Source organism: Somniosus microcephalus, chromosome 2 (genome assembly GCF_052327205.1).
Source record: "Somniosus microcephalus isolate GS21.2 chromosome 2, FLI_Smic_1.0, whole genome shotgun sequence".
Classification (NCBI taxonomy): Eukaryota; Metazoa; Chordata; class Chondrichthyes; order Squaliformes; family Somniosidae; genus Somniosus; species Somniosus microcephalus.
The window spans coordinates 255,028,136-255,045,412 of record NC_140988.1 but is presented as its reverse complement, the minus strand read 5'-3'; the positions used below and the strand labels follow the sequence as shown (position 1 = coordinate 255,045,412).

General features: G+C 39.3%; 2 protein-coding genes across 6 annotated transcripts in view; one reads left to right on the top strand and one right to left on the bottom strand.

Annotated features, from left to right (window-relative positions):
• The window catches only part of trappc13 (trafficking protein particle complex subunit 13), a 92,129-nt gene that overhangs the window by 61,176 nt on the left and 13,676 nt on the right, over positions 1-17,277 (top strand). For 3 of the 5 annotated variants that reach the window (XM_085971009.1, XM_085970999.1, XM_085971018.1), the window contains 2 exons: positions 5,665-5,798; positions 15,899-16,097. In XM_085971009.1, the coding sequence (XP_085827135.1) occupies positions 5,665-5,798; positions 15,899-16,097 (333 nt within the window). Of the gene's footprint in view, positions 1-1,963; positions 1,982-5,664; positions 5,799-15,898; positions 16,098-17,277 lie in introns of all 5 variants that reach the window. The other 2 variants (XM_085970992.1, XM_085970982.1) reach the window with 1 other exon arrangement.
• LOC147123335 (small glutamine-rich tetratricopeptide repeat-containing protein beta-like) overlaps positions 8-17,277 on the bottom strand; it is a 127,296-nt gene continuing 110,026 nt past the window's right edge. The window contains exon 12 of the mRNA XM_085971048.1: positions 8-613. The gene's annotated coding sequence lies outside the window, so the exon portion shown is untranslated. The remainder of the gene's footprint in view (positions 614-17,277) is intronic.

Sequence of the window (17,277 nt, the reverse complement as noted above, 5' to 3'; positions counted from 1 at the left end):
GAGGATAGTAATATAGTTGAAGCTCTTTATTGAAACTGTCCTTAGAAAATGGCTCACAACAAAAATAGTGTGCTGGAGGCGTGGAAGTTGCACATAAATTTAATATGAACATTTATGCAAGTTGTACAGCAAGACCATGTGGCATGGAACCAGATTACTATGTGTCCAAACTAGGATATGGCAAAAATTACAGTTGGCAGATATGTACAAATTGACTAAATTATCTTTATCCTTTCAACTCTTGGAATTAGTAATGATTGCCTTTAACTGTAAATGAATGTAATTACATTCTTGTATGTTACATAAATGTACTTGTCCAGATTGGGACAGGACTGTGCAGTTTTGCCCTTTCACTGTCATTTTCTTAAAGTACGATGTCCCATTTTCTACCCTGGGATTTAAGAGGGACTTTGTACTTTTCAAGAAAATTACAGTGAAAGGGCAAAACTCCCAGGCTTCTGCCAATGCCGTGCAGAGACAAACATCAGATGTGCAGAGATGGCTTTTCTATTAATTTTTCTCTCTTCCTTCTGGGATAGCGCTTGGTATTTCACCTCATCAGCATAGCTAAGATTAACAACTGTGCAGAAGTGTGAGGTCATTCACTTTGGATCTGCAAAAGACAAAGCAGAATATTTTCTTAATGTTGAGAGACTCAGAGTTGTGGTGGAACAAAGGGATTTAGGTGTCCATGTACACAAATCACTATAAACTAGTGCACAGGTACAAAAAGTAATCAAAAAGGCTAATGGAATGTTGGCCTTTATCTCCAGGGGATTTTAATACAAAGGGGAGGAAGTCAATTGTACAGAGCCCTTGGTCAGACCCCATCCGGACTACTGCATTTAGTTTTGGGTACAGAACCACAGACAACACATATTGGCCTTGGAGCGGGGTACAGTGCAGATGCACCAGGCTGATACCAGTGCTTAAAGGTTAAATTATGAAAATAGGTTGCTTAAACGTGGCTTGTATCCCCATGAGTTTAGAAGGTTGAGGGGTGATTTAATCCTGATATTTAAAATGATAAAAGGATTCTATAGGGTAAATAGAGAAACTATTTCCTCTGGTGAGGAAATCCAGAACAAGAGGCAAAATCTTAAAATTAGAGCTAGGCCATTTAGGAATGAAATCACAAAGCATTTTTTTTACACACAGGGTAGTGAAAATCTGGAATTTGCTCCCCTGAAAGGCTGTGGATGCTGGGTCAATTAGCATTTTTGAAGACTGAGATTGATAGATTTGTGTTAGGTAAGGGTGTCGAGGGTAATGAATCAAAGGTGGGTAAATAAAATCGTGTTAAGGTAAAGGTGTCCCATGATCTAAATAAATGGCAGAACAGGCCTGAGGGGCTGAATGGCCTACTCTGTTCCTATGTGACTCAGTGGTTCCTTCCCTGCAGCTTTATATATGGGTAACCAAGTGGAAGGTTTATGTGCAAAGATTTTCAGTGATTGTAAAGTTTTTGTAATTGGAACCAGACCTTTGTGAAAAGCAGGAACACGTATATGATGGCACATTTGTGCAAATCATCTTCCTTATAGTTTCCAGAGGTAGAAATAATTCAGTAAAACCTCACCTTCCTAAGGACAGATAATGGAAAGTACTCATCCAAATTATTTTTTTCACTCCTAGAGGTAACTAAATTGTATTGCAAAAATTATGAATAATTTTGCAACTAATTAAAAAAAATCAAAATTGGCTTCATGTCCTCTACAGTGATGGTCTTTAGTTTTGAGTATTTTGGAAAATGCTGGCCTGAAAAATGTATATCTGTTTATTTTGCCTTACTCGTGGGTGATTACTTTGCCCCTCTTTTCCATACTGTTAATAGTATATTGGAAACATAATGAAGATAAATAAGCTTTTCATGAAATCTTTAGGTAAAGTAGTTGTTCTTTTCTTTAACATTTAACCCTTATTTCTCTAATGTTTACTTTGTTTTTAATTTTTCCCCTATTAGAGTGACCTCAGTTCTGTGGTAATTTTTTATTTATTGCTACTTTGTGCTTTGATTTAATTGCAACATAATCACAATTGCTGTACTTAACATTGGCTAAATTTGCAGAAAAATAATGGAGAAGCATTGGTTGAATTTTAAATTACTGTTGCAACAAAAAATTAAAATGGATTGTCTAAGAAATGGTGACTATTTGAAAATATATAACTGCAAGTTAGTTTGTTCAGTTAAAAAATCTAATTATGGTTTTTTTTCTGACCTGCCTACAATTTAATTTCAGTAAATAAATATTGGAAATCTGGAAAGTAACTTCTTCAGAGAACTGACCTGAATTGTAGCAAATTTGTTATGCTTTTCCATTATATCACTAATCTCATCATCCAAGCTTGCCAAAAAATCTCTGCTGAAGTAAAATGCTGAATTTTAAAATTGATTTAATCAAGGGGATTTGAGCAATGGATTTGTGGGAGAATGCTTTGTCAAAGGTGACATTTTAAAAATCCTTTAAAATTAGTGACAGGTTTGAGAGGTGACCATGTAAAATTATTAGCTGTAATTTATGGTTTGTTATTAAAAGAATACACAGTTGACACTACGTCCAGGGTTTTAGGCAGAAATCTAAAATGGGACACTAAGCACTGAAATTCTGTCAACAATGCCATTGACATCTTGTGCGCACCCTGCTGTGTTTGAGTGGAACCTACCAATATATGCTATCAATACAGAGTTTGTCAAATTTTTTCCTGCCAAATTGTAGATTAAAAACAGAAAATGCTTGAAACTCAGCAGGTCAGGCAGCCTCACAGGGTTAATGTTTCAGGTTGATGACCTTTTATCAGATCTACTCTCTGGCTAATGATTGCCTCTGGAGCTGTTGCATTTGATATTCAAATAAATCTGGTCATTATTGAACACTAAAGTAATTTAACTTGTGTTCATAAACATTGGTTACACTTGTAGTAGAATCTTAGAATTTTTACAGTACTGTAGGAGGCCATTCAGCCCATTTATGCCTGTGCCGACTCTGAGAACGCTCCACTTAGACCCATTTAAGGTGCAGAGTAAAGCTTCCTTTATTCTGCACAGGCAATGTCCATAATCCCAGCTATAGAAGAGTGCCCTTTCTTGCCCATGTAGTTTATAATAAAAAAAAAAAAAAAAAAATTCGCTTTAGGTTTCATTTTGCTGACATTGCCAATTCAATCCAAATCTGTGCTAAGTTTTGCATTGTAGATATACATGTTGAGACTGTTGAAACTCATTTCATGTATGATCCTCACAGCCAGAAGAGAAAGGAACTTTCATTCCTTTTGGCTTGGCTAAATTCAGGAGTGTAAGGACAGGAGGCTAACTACTATGCCACACATTTCCATATTTAAGCAATTTAATAACTCTGCTCATTGCTTAATGTGTGTATTTTATAACTTCAACTAAGTGATTAATCCACATGAATAGCAGAACTGTAGATTACAAAGTCCTTTTTTTGTTAATTAATCACCATGCACTTTGTAGAAAAGACAAAGTATAAACTGCTAAATCACTCTCTCTCCTCTTTCCTCTTCTCCCCGTTGCAAAAACGTGTACATTTACTGTATGTTGGTAATGTAAAGCAAATCTTGCAAGGTTGCTTTAAATATATAGCCTAAATTTGTCCATTCTAATAAAAAATGACATGCCAGAAGTGGCTGCTATTAAGTAGTATTAACTGATCAGTTTCTGTTGATCCTTTTCTTGAGCAGTGCTGATAATTACATTATAGAATGCAGAATTCGAAGTATGTGCCATTTACCAAGTTTAAAAATAAATAAATAAAAACAGTGCTTCTACACTGGTATAATTGCTTTCTACACAATCTGGTTTTATTTGTTAACTATAAAGAGTCTTGAATGCAAAACTGTTGGCATCATTTGTGATCTATTGGCATGGCTGTTGGTGTATTTTCTGATTTGCTAGATAGTTTCAAAAACAGTGTTCAGGAGTACGATAGCAAAATACTGCAGATGTTGGAAATCCGAAATAACAACAGAAAATGCTGGAAAAACTCAGCAGGTCAGGCAACATCCGTGGAGAGAAATTTGAGTTGATGTTTCGGGTCGAACCCTTCAAAACTGGAAAGAAAAGAAATTGATCGAAGGCAGGGCTGCGATCGGACAAAAGAAGTGAAAGAAACAAAAGAGCTAGACGAGATAGTAATAGGCTGAGATTAGGTGTAAAGTGTACTGGCAGGGCAAGAGATAGCTGCCAGGTGTGAGAGAGAAACAAAAGGAAAGGGGGGGGGAAAGGAGTGGAAAAATTACAAGAAAAAATGTGTAATAGGGGCCGAGGTTATGATCTGAAATTGTTGAACTCGATATTGAGTCCGGAAGGCTGCAGAGTGCCTAATCGGAAGATGAGGTGCTCTGCAGCCTTCCGGACTCAATATCGAGTTCAACAATTTCAGATCATAACCTCAGCCCCTATTACACATATTTTCTTGTAATTTTTCCACTCCTTTCCCCTTCCCCCCCCGCCTTTCCTTTTGTTTCTCTCTCGCACCTGGCTGCTATCTCTTGCCCTGCCAGTACACTTTACACCTAATCTCAGCCTATTACCATCTCGTCTAGCTCTTTTGTTTCTTTCACTTCTTTTGTCCGATCGCAGCCCTGCCTTCGATCAATTTCTTTCCAGTTTTGAAGAAGGGTTCGACCCGAAACGTCAACTCAAATTTCTCTCCACGGACGTTGCCTGACCTGAGTTTTTCCAGCATTTTCTGTTGTTATTTCAGTGTTCAGGAGTCTTTAGCCACTTAGAAACTCACTAATAGCATAGTCTTGCCAAACCAGCATTATTATTCTGTCCCTTTTTTCTATATGTGGGATAATTTTTTCTTGCTCTTAATTTAAAGCGCAATTCACGTTTAAGTACTTTAATATAATGTATGTAATCTCGAAGTTAAATAAGTATGATTTGTAATTTGAGGTTTAGTTCCAAATTAGATGAAACACAAAAATTGTGCTGATCTGCATAACCTGTGCCATAATCATAACCAACATACTCTAAATGTAAAGCGAGTCATGGGTTGCGCTATTAATAAAATCGGGAGGGGTTTCACTGCATATCATTTTCTTCCCTTTAGGAAAATTAAGAAAAAAAACATGGGTGACTAATAAATTAACACTTTCAGAAGGCTGCACCTCAGTAAAAATACCATTGCCACTGTTCTCAAAGTAAATAGTGTTAAAATTAACTTAAGTAACCTTTACTAGCATAGCTACCAATCCATATTTTGTTTCTTCATTTAGTTGAACTTAGTATGTCTTCTCTCACAATTTTAAGAGTGGCTAGGACCTACTATAATAGATCTACCATTTTTTTGGTTACTGATTTTGTTTAAAAGGGGAGAATAACTGGTGTGCATTACTCTACCAGTAAGATTAATGTTTTCTAAATATTCTTCGTGGAAACTAATGTTTATACCCCCAGGAGTCAGTTACTTGTAGTGTGGAAAATAAATTGCATTTTAGTAAATTTATCCCAAATCCATTGCAATAACTAAATTAATAAACTAATATGGAAGTGAGTAAGACACTTCTTGGAATAATGCTTCTGCTTTTCTTCATTAATTACCTGCACTGTGATTCCAAGGCATGAACTAATCATAATATTTGGGTTAATTCTCAGAGGAGCCGGTGCAATTTTGTTTAGAAAATGTTTTTTCCCCACAGACGGATGAAGTCTTTCTGGAAGCTCAGATACAGAATATCACAACTACCCCGATGTACATGGAAAAGGTTTCTCTAGAGCCATCCATAATGTACAATGTAACTGAACTGAACACCGTCAATACAGGAGGGGATGGGTAAGAAGAAAGTGTAAAATGTACAGCTGTGTTTGAATCAGACTGCTGTTACTTATTCCTCCATGCCCTGTGGTATTTGTATAGCTTTTACTGTTTGTTACATGTTGATTTGAAAAATTCAACCCCTTTTGTCCATATTTCTTTAATGCCTTCTGCTTCAACTTTTTTGGTGATCTCTCCCTTCTCCAAAAAGTTTACAATGTATAGCAGTTTTTCTGCTCTGCTAACTAGAAGACAATCTCTGTGGAGCAAATTAATATATTTCTTACTGAAATGTGATGCTCTACCTCTGAGTTGGGTAAGAATTCTTGAGACTACCTGAATTGAATGTTACTCTATGTGGAATTTGTAGCCCTAAGACTATGTCATGATTTAAGGTAATTTAAAAAAAAAAATTCAACACTCCTGTGTTCCTCCTAAGTGGGGGTGAAGAGAGGTGGGTAGGAAGAAAGATTTGTACAGTTATGTGCTGTTACTTGTCAGTATGTTGTATAACTCCTCAAAGTTTCCAATAAAGCAGATTAGATTTGGTGATGCCAAAATATGGTGAGCAACACCTTTAAAATCAGTTTGATGTAAAAATATTGAAAATCTGATTCCATTTCTAATTGAATATCCAATAAGACAGTTTTTATCTTTGTTGAGTTTCTGGGTCAGTGCCAATTAACCCTTTCACTCCTAAGTTCCGAAAGATTCGACTTGATCCGTATTGGTGACAGTAATTATGTTTTATTCAGTGATAGTGAGACTTGATGCATTACAGCATCTGAGTAGTAGATAACAAGGCACAATCAAGATTTATATTGCCCGTTGGGCCCTGGGTAGAAGACGCGATCTCCACGGGTCAACCCGTGTCGGCCCTGGCCTCTGCTTGCTCATCTGGCTGGTGTGAACAACTCCCGTCGGACCTGGCCTCTAGGCTTGCTCGTCTGCCCGGTGTGAGTCCTTCATCAACCCAAAACCCTCCTCTGCTCGTCTGGTGGATGTTCCCAAGCTTCTTGCCAAATGCCTCTACAACCTAAGTGTTTGAGAGACCCCTTCTTATACTACTTCCCAGCAAAACCTATGGGGACCAGTTAACCCAATCATTGACTTACGCCTGAAACCACACTTCCCCCCACCACCCCCCCAATCCAATTACAGGGATGTCACGTACCTAATGATCCCGCCTGTCCCTGTCGGGTCTTCATCTCATGACACCCTGACATCATCTGTTTTTGACCATCAAGACTCGCATCTGGTGTAGTTATGGCAACACAAACGGAACATGTCTCCATAGGTAGATTTATGGTGTTCTTGCCGTTTGCTTATGCTTTTAATTCACTGAAGATATCGTAACATTCCACACAGTGGCAGCCACATATGACTTTGCTAGTTGTGTTCCCACAGGCAAGCTGTCTGTTCTTCATTTTTAAGATCTTCGTCAAGGGAGGCCCAATGGCTGCTTTTAAAATCTAACCGCTTCTACCCAGGGCATATCAATAGGGTTTACAAGTAGATTATAAGTGCAACAATAACATCATAAAATCTTTTAAAGTACAATTAATAATAGAATCAATTGATTTAGTTCAGGTTAGTTAATGGGGCGACTCCGAAATTAAGATTTCCCCCTTTCTTGCATCTTGGCAGATATTCTCTCTCTTCCTGGATTATTCACTCTGGAGGAAGATGATCTATGCTCCTATATGTTGCATTGCTGTGATACAGGAGTTTTCATACATTTGAAAGGAAGTGCCTTTAAAACCTAAGTCAAGAAACTTGAACTTGTATGTTGTGTTCAAATGACTGACAAAGGACACAAGTCTATTCTGGATTAAAGAAACCATTTTCAATTTATAGGTTTAGACAAGTTCAAATTGGTTTCTATATAAACAATGGTGTGTTCATAATCCGCTTCAAAATGTGTCGTTCAGGCTCCCATGTATCTGTCTAATTATAAAGGCATTTTTTTTGCTAACGAGGGTTGGTGCTTGTTTTAGAATATTTGGGGTCACTATTCACTACAAATGTTCAAACATAGAAACATAGAAGATAGGAGCAGGAGTAGGCCATGCTGCCTGTCGAGCCTGCTCTGCCATTCAATGAGATCATGGCTGATCATCCAAATTCAGTACCCTGTCCCTGCCTTCTCCCCATATCCCTTGATCCCTTTAACCTTAAGAAATATATCTAACTCCTTCTTGAATATATTTAATGAATTGGCCTCCACTGCCTTCTGTGGTAGAGAATTCCACAGGCTCACCACTCTGGGTGAAGAAGTTCCTCCTCATCTCTGTCCTAAATGGCTTACCCCTTATCCTTAGACTGTGACCCCTGGTTCTGGACTCCCCCGCCATCGGGAACATCCTTCCTGCATCTAGTCTGTCTAGTCCTGTTAGAATTTTATAAGTTTCAATGAGATCCCCTCTCATTCTTCTAAACTCCAGCGAGTATAAGCCCAATCGACCCAATCTCTCCTCATACGTCATTCCTGCCATCCCAGGTATCAGTCTGGTGAATCTTCGCTGCACTCCCTCCATGGCAAGAACATCCTTCCTCAGATAAGGTGACCAAAACTGCACACAATACTAAAGGTGTGGTCTCACCAAGGCTCTGTACAACTGCAGCAAGACATCCTTGTTCCTGTACTCAAACCCCCTCGCTACGAAGGCCAACATACCATTTGCCTTCTTAACTGCCTGCATGCTTATCTTCAGCGACTGGTGCACAAGGACACCCAGGTCTCGTTGCACTTCCCCTTCTCCCAATCTATTGCCGTTCAGATAATCTGCCTTCCTGTTTTTGCCACCGAAGTGGATAACCTCGCATTTATGCACATTATACTGCATCTGCCATGCTTCTGCCCAATCACCCAACCTGTCCAAATCATACTGGAGTTTCTCGGCATCCTCCTCACAGCACACAAGCCCACCCAGTTTTGTGTCATCTGCAAACTTGGAGATATTACATCTAGTTCCCTCGTCTAGATCATTTACATATATTGTGAATAGCTGGGGTCCTAGGACCGATCCCTGCAGTACCTCACTAGTCACTGCCTGCCACTCAGAAAAAGACCCGTTTATTCCAACTCTTTGCTTTCTGTCTGCCAACCAGTTCTTTATCCAAGTCAGTACCTTGCCCCCAATCCCATGTGCCTTAACTTTACACGCTAATCTCTTATGCGGGACCTTACCGAAAGCATTCTGAAAGTCCAAATACACCACATCCACTGGTTCTCCCTTATCTATTTTACCAGTTACATCCTTAAAAAATTCCAGTAGATTAGTCAAGCACGATTTACCTTTTGTAAATCCATGTTGACTTTGTCCGATCCTGTCACTGTTTTCCAAGTGCTCTGCTATTACATCTTTTATAATGGACTCTAGCATTTTCCCCACTACCGATGTCAGGCTTACCGGTCTATAATTCCCCGTTTTCTCTCTACCACCTTTTTTGAATAGTGGGGTAACATTAGCTACCCTCCGATCCATGGGAACTGTTTCAGAGTCTATCGAATTTTGGAAGATGACCAGCAATGCATCTACTATTTCGAGGCCACTTCATTAAGTGCCCTAGGATGTAGATTATCAGGCCTTGGGGATTTATTGGCCTTCAATCCCATCAATTTCCCTAACACCATTTCCCTACAAATACTGAATTTATTCAGTTCCTCCCTCTCATTAGACCCTATGTTCCCCGACATCTCTGGGAGTTTATTTGTGTCCTCCTTTGTGAAGACAGAACCAAAGTATGTATTTAATTGGTCTGCCATTTCTTTGTTCCCCATTATAAATTCCCCTGATTCTGACTGCAAGGGACCTACGCTTGACTTCACCAATCTTTTTCTCTTCACATATCTATATAAAAGCTTTTACAGTTAGTTTTTATGTTCCCTGCAAGCTTACACTCATACTCTATTTTCCCCCTCTTAATTAATCCCTTTGTCCTCCTTTGCTGCATCCTAAACTGCTCCCAATCCTCAAGTTTACTGCTTTTTCTGGCCAATTTATATGTCTTCTCCTTGGATCTTATGCTATCCCTAATTTCCTTTGTTAGCCACGGTTGAGTCACCTTTTTTGTTTTATTTTTATGCCAAACAGGATGAACAAATTCTGTAGTTCATCCATGCGATCTTTGAATGTTTGCCATTGCCCATCCACCGTCAACCCTTTGAGTGACATTACCCAATCAATCCTACCCAACTCGCGTCTCATACCATCATAGTTCCCTTTATTTAAATTCAGGACCCTCGTCTCTGAGTCAACTACTTCACTCTCCATCTTAATGAAGAATTCGATCATGTTATGATCGCTCCAACCCAAGGGGCCTCGCACAACAAGATTGCTAATTAATCCTTTCTCATTACATAATACCCAGTCTAAGATGGCCTAGTTGGTTCCTCGACATACTGGTCCAGGAAACCATCCTGTATACACTCCAGGAATTCCTCCTCCACAGTATTGTTACTAATTTGGTTAGCCCAACCTATATGTAGATTAAAGTCACCCATGATAACTGCTGTGCCCTTATTGCATGCGTCTCTAATTTCCCGTTTAATGCCATCCCCAACCTCCGCATTACTGTTTGGAGGTCTGTATACCACTCCCACTAACGTTTTCTGCCCCATGGTATTTCTCAGTTCTACCCATACAGATTCCACATCATCAGAGCTAATATCCTTCCTTTCAATTGTGTTAATCCTCTCTTTAACCAGCAATGCTACCCCACCTCCTTTTCCTTTTGCCTATCTTTCCTGAACATTGAATACCCCTGGATGTTGAGTTCCCAGCCTTGGTCACCCTGGAGCCATGTTTCCATGATCCCAATCATATATATCCGTTTACCTCTTTGTGCAGCTAATTCATCCACCTTATTACGAATGCTCCTCGCATTAAGACACAAGGCCTTCAGGCTTGTTTTTTTAACACTCTTGCACCTTTTAGAATTATTATTTACTGTGGCCATGTTTGATTTAAACCCTTGATTTCTCTGACTGCCACCTTTGTTTTTCTCCTTCCTGTCTTTTGCTTCTATCCTGGTTTCCCTTTCCTCTGTCTCCCTGCTCAGGTTCCCAACCCCCTGCCATTTTTGTTTGCTACAAATGTTCACTCAATGATATTGGTGTACTCCAGAATGTAGGATATTCCTGTCTACTGCTGCATTAGTTGCAGAATCTTGTGCAATCATGTCAGATAGCTCTGACTTTCACCAATGCTCTAATTGTTGGGCACATTCTACAGTTTAGGTAAATTGCAACAACTCCTAGTTCTATGTTCTATTTAGAAGGGGCAGATTGCAAATGGAAGGAAGAGTTTTCCTAGAAGAGAGGATGTCAAGCTATGTTTACCATTATAGGCCCAATATTGCCAGTAATATGGAAAAATTAAAAGTGAAGGATCATTTTTTGGCATTTGGGAAAATATCGTATAATTATTGGGCTGAACACAATATAATGAAACAATTCCCAATAGTTTAATTTTGAAATTTGAATAAATGTATTAATTTCAACAAAGTATTATATAATGCAGTCTGGAGTCATGTGCTTGATACTGCATGAAATTGAGAGAATCTCTATAAAGCAGATTCCAGTTTATAAAGGTGACAGAATTGAGCTCAAAAGAACTTCTACAGGGTGTCTGTGCTAACTAGTTGTGGATGTGTGCCTTAAGTTTGAGATCTGCAGACCTGAGAAATTGAAACCAAATCTTCACATTCTGTTGTAGATCACATTTTGTGTTGGATTCCATGAGTACTTTAAAGTCCCATGAAATTAGATGAACATCTGGGAATAGACATCCCTGATTAGCAGCTCAGACCATGTAGAAGTGATAGTTAGTTCCTGAGGCTAAAGACTTGCACGCACTTAGCTATAGTACAAGGCATCACCTTTGCACAGTTAATAAATAGCACAACTTCCTTGAAGCAATTATGTCCAACATCCTATTTGAAGGTACAATACCATATTTTTGTGGAGCATGTTTAAATCTTTTACACAGGACTCTCTGTTCCTCACCGTAATCAGTAGACGTTCCCACTAGCCAGTATTCACAGCAGTGAGAACTATATTCTTGAGGTTCACAGTCTCCTGTGATTTTCTTGTCGTGGCTGCTACAATGTCAAATAATTGACCCCTCGTGTGATTTGTCAAGCTGGAAAGACATGGAATGTTGACTAAAATACACTTTGTGAATTCATCCAGGATTTAAACAATGGGTGACCCCAATTGATACAGTACTGCAAGCCTCGCATCCTATTTTCTTGTTACAATAGTTTGTCTATGGAGCGGCATCTTTTTGATTACCACATATTTACGGTCAATACATTTATCCAATTGTCAGTATATTCTACAGCTTCATCAGTCAGCTACTTGTCTTTTCCTTGAAATTAAAGTTGATGCTTTCTTTTCCCCACTATTTTATTCTGCTTGATTAGGGTGTGCGATATGCGTTACCTGTAACGTGCATTATATTGCTATGCAAGTGCAGCCACAGAAGGGTGGATATAGTTTACGGCCCAGTACAGCACACGCAAGCCTTCTTGAAACTTGTTTTTAAAATTTTGTGTGTACTAAAATTAATGGCCTTAATAGAACTGGGAAACTCAAGTACAGTTCATGCTGAAAAAGTACCAGAACGGCATTCTGGTCCTTGATATCACATGTTTTATAAATTTCTGTAGGAACCTTGGTTTCACGCATCTTTCTGCAGGAATGATTGGAACAAAGATTTGAATGCTCATGGTTTTTTTTTATTTGTAACCTTTGGTTGTTTAATGGTACCATGCGGGATCAATGTATTTTGACGTTTCTTGAAATACCATTACCTTTGCTGCACTCTGGTTATTACATCAGGATATTTTTTTTTAAGGCACTTGAGCCTAGATTTTCTGATCATGTTATCACCAGCAGTGAATTACTAGCAGTGTCAAAATAATGCTAGTGGGGAAAATCCAGGCCATGAACCAATTGCCATAGGACTACTGGATTGCCAGCATCTGTTGGCAACTTTTGGTCTGTTCTAACAAATTTGTAGGCAAATGATATTAAGGAGTCTCATTAAGAGAGTTATAGATAGAAGTTTCCCAATTTCTGCAGCAGTAGATGTCCAAACTGTGAAGGAATCTGAGTAAGTTCCGAAAAATTGCTGCGTTCCTCCAATGGTTCAGCAAACTTCTCCAGACCAGGAAGGTTCCAGATTTGATCCAAGCTCTTGTGTTGAGTTAGCTGATGTCAGCTGAAGTGGCAGTAGGAGTGCTGCAGCTGACCTTTTGTATTAGAGGGAATAATCAACCAAGATTCCCATTCCTGATCATTATCCAGTGACCCCTGCTGGGAGTACATGTGTGTGAACATTGGTTCACGACAGTATTGGGTTTAGCTGTGACACTTCCAAGGTTGAATAGACCACCTGTACTCTGTCGATGCTTACATGTGAAAAATAGACATTTGGGCACCTGTGGGACCATACCACTCAAAGGAGTCAACATCTTCAGAAAGGGTGAGGGGAAAATTGCTGAAAAAAAGAACAAGTCTTCAAGTGTAATTGTGTATAAAATCTGGATCTCTCACCCTGTTGCATTAGATCAAAATTTTAATCACAGTTATAATTTATGAGCACCAAAAATCGAGACTTAATCCCAGTGTGATTTAAATGCCAATACAAAAAAAAAAAAATATGGGCTAATCATCTCCCTGTCTCTTAATGGTCCAATGCTGAGATCTATTAGTATGTAGAGAGAGGTTTCATCAATACTGGAAAAATTACAGGCAGATCTGTTTAATAATGTTATGGACCAGTGTGTGTAATTTACTTCTGAAAGGGAGATGGCTGTTGACTACTGCTTCTGTTTTGGAAAATAGAAGTATTAATGAAAGTTCTTCCAATATTTTTGTAGTGTATGTAACCTGTACCACCTTAAGAGACTACCTTAAGGTGATGAACTACTTTCTGATGGCTCCTGTATATTGTAGTACTGGTGGTGACCACACCGGTATATAAACCCTGTGGAGCAGTTTGTATTGCAGTTCAGCCCTGACCCTCAATTACTAAAGACCTGTTTAAGTATTCTGTTGTCTGTGTCCAGTTATTCAGCATAACTACATTTGGGAAAACACAGACTCAACAATTTTATTAAGTGTACTAAACTATTGCTTGTTCTGTGTGCATCAGCAATAAATATCAAACTTGTGTTTGTGTAAAATAACACTCTAAATGGAATAGTTTATACTGACTCTTTTTAAATGTTGGAAAATGTGACTTGCCATTACCATATCTTTAAATTCTGCAAACCAAGGACCATCATAGATGTACTTATATAGCTTCCCTTTAAATACATGAGGGAGAAAGGAATAGAAGGATATGTTGATGGGGCAAGATGAAGTAAGGTGAGAAGCAGAACAACAGCAACTTGTATTTATATAGTGCCTTTAACGTAGTAAAACGTCCCAAGGCGCTTCACAGGAGTATTATAAGACAAAAAATGTGACGCCAAGCCACATAAGGAGAAATTAGGGCAGGTGACCAAAAGCTTGGTCAAAGAGGTATATTTTAAGGAGTGTCTTAAAGGAGGATAGAGAGGCGGAGAGGTTTAGGCAGGGAATTCCAGAGCTTAGGGCCTAGGCAACAGAAGGCACGGCCACCAATGGTGGAGTGATTATAGTCTGGGATGCTCAAGAGGGCCGAATGAGAAGAGCGCAGATATCTCTTGTGGGGGGACGGGGGGCTGAAGGAGATTAGAGATGGGGAGGAGCGAGGCCATGGAGGGATTTGAAAATAAGGATGAAAATTTAAAAATCGAGGCTCGTGGAACATAAACGCCGGCATAGACCTGTTAGGCTGATGGCCTGTTTCTGTGCTATAAAATTCTATGTAATAACCTCTTGTGTGGCACCTTAGCGAATGGTTTTTCAAAATCCAAATACACTACATCCACTGGTTCTCCCTTATCTACCCTGCTAGTTACAACCTCAAAAAACTAACAGATCTGTGAAACACGACTTCCCTTTCATAAATCCATGTTGACTCTGCTCAATCATATTATGACTTTCTAAGTGCCCTGTTACCACATCCCTAATAATCGATTCTAACATTTTTTCCTACTATTGATGTCCGGCTAACTGGTCTATAATTCCCTGTTTTCACTCTCCCTCCTTTCTTCAATAGTGGGGTTACGTTTGCTACCTTCCAATCCACGGGAACTGTTCTGGAAGATCAAAACCAATGCATTCACTATTTCTGTTGCTACCCCTCTTAAAATCCTAGGGTGTAGGCCATCAGGTCCAGGGGATTTGTCAACTTTTAGTCCCATTAATTTCTCCAGCACAATTTCTTTACTAATACTAATTTCTTCAAGTTCCTCCTTCTTGCTAGACCCTTGGTTCCCCAGTATTTCTGAAATGTTATGTGTTTTCTATCATGAAGACAGATGCAAAGTATTTGTTTAATGTTTCTGCCATTTCCTTTATTCCCCATTATAATTTCTCCTTTCTCTACTTGTAAGGGATCCATGTTTACTTTCGCTAATCTCTTCCTTTTTACATACCTATAGAAGGTTTTACAATCTGTTTTTATGTCTCTCGCTAGTTTACTCTCATATTCTCTTTCTTTATCAATTTCTTGGTCCTCCTTTGCTTAATTCTAAAATCCTCCCAATCCTCAGGCTTACTACTCTTTTTGGCAACAGTATAAGCCTCTTCCTTTAATCTAATATGAAGGGCCTGACAGGGTAGATGCTGGGAGGATGTTTTCCCTGGCTGGGGAGCCTAGAACTAGGTGTCATAGTCTCCATAGCCCTTTAGGACTGAGATGAGGAGGAATTTCTTCACTCAAAGGGTTGTGAATCTTTGGCATTCTCTACTCCCAGAGGGCTGTGGATGCTTAGTCGTTGAGTATATTCAAGACCGAGAACGATAGATCTTTGGATATCAAGGGATATGGGGATAGTGCGGAACGGTGGAGTTCAGATAGAAGATCAGCCATGATCTTATTGAATGGCAGAGCAGGCTCGAAGGGCCAAATGGCCTCCTCCTGCTCCTAGTTCTTGTGTTATGTTCTTGTGCTCAGCTTGTTTATTATGCAGATAAATGAATGTATTTCTTTATTAAAGTGTTCTCTTCTGTTCAGGTACTCTACATTTGGGAAGATGACCTACTTACAGCCTATGGACACACGGCAGTATCTGTACTGTCTCAAGCCTAAACCAGAATTTGCAGAGAAAGCTGGGGTCATCAAGGGAGTCACAGTTATTGGAAAGTTGGACATAGTCTGGAAAACAAACTTGGGTGAAAGAGGACGGCTACAAACAAGTCAGTTGCAACGAATGGTTAGTCAATGTTTGCACAATTTAGTTTTCTCCAACATAGTGCATTTAGTCAAACTTCCATATTAGAAACTCTTGTGGATATAAAGTTCTATGCGGTTCTTGCTTATTCAGGCTTTGCAATCGCCAATGGAATGTTCACTAGGAACAGAAAATGTTGATAGGTTCATTGTACTGAATGTCCTACCTTGATCAGGGTACTTGTATTAAGTGTAATCATACTTGTTTCATAATGAGTTGATTTTATTGGTAGAATATCTGCAATACATTATTCTAACTTAATGTATTTTTTTGCTTCGTCTCCTGAAAGTGGTGACTTGTGTTAACATAACATAAGAAATAGGAGCAGGAGTAGGCCCTTCGAGCCTGCTCTGTCATTCAATGAGATCATGGCTGATCTTCTGCCTTAACTCCATTCACCGGCTCTATCGCCATATCCCTTGATGCCCTTACTAGTCAGAAATCTGTCGACTTCTGTTTTGAATATACCCAATGACTGAGCCTCCACAGCCCTCTGGGGTAGAGAATTCCAAAGATTCACCACCTTCTGTGTGAAGAAATGTTTTCTCTCTCAGTCCTGAATGGCCTACCCTTTATCCTGAGGCTGTGGCCCCTGGTTCTAGAATCCCCAGCCAAAGGAAACATTCTCCCAACATCCACCCTATCAAGCCCTGTAATAATTTTGTATGCTTCAATGAGATCCCCTCTCATTCTTCTGAATTCAAGAGAATACAGGCCTAGTTTACTCAATCTCTTGTACGACAGTCCTGCCATCCCAGTTTGGGTCAGTTTCATGGTTGCAGGTCATTCTCCAATACCTTGCCCATTCTGATGTGTGACCCAGGACAGAGTTAGGCTTTTCAACCATGGGGCTGTCAGATGTGCCTGAACTTGCCCACACTTTTCGACTTTCAGCTGGGATCACTGGATAGCAATCCAAAGTTTCTCCCTCTCCAAATCCTAGCAATGCTTAGCAAACACCAAAATGTAGTCCCTACCCTCTACTTTAAACTTCAGCTAAGCCTCCCAGGGATTGAGCCTGGGACCTTGCTATGGAATGTTGCTCCATCGGGGTACATTTAGCCTGGGGAAGATCTCTTCCGAAGATTTTTAATTCTTGGTACAGATGTAGAATGTTTAATTTTTTTCCTCATCTTAAAGATAATAAAGCAGATTTTAATTT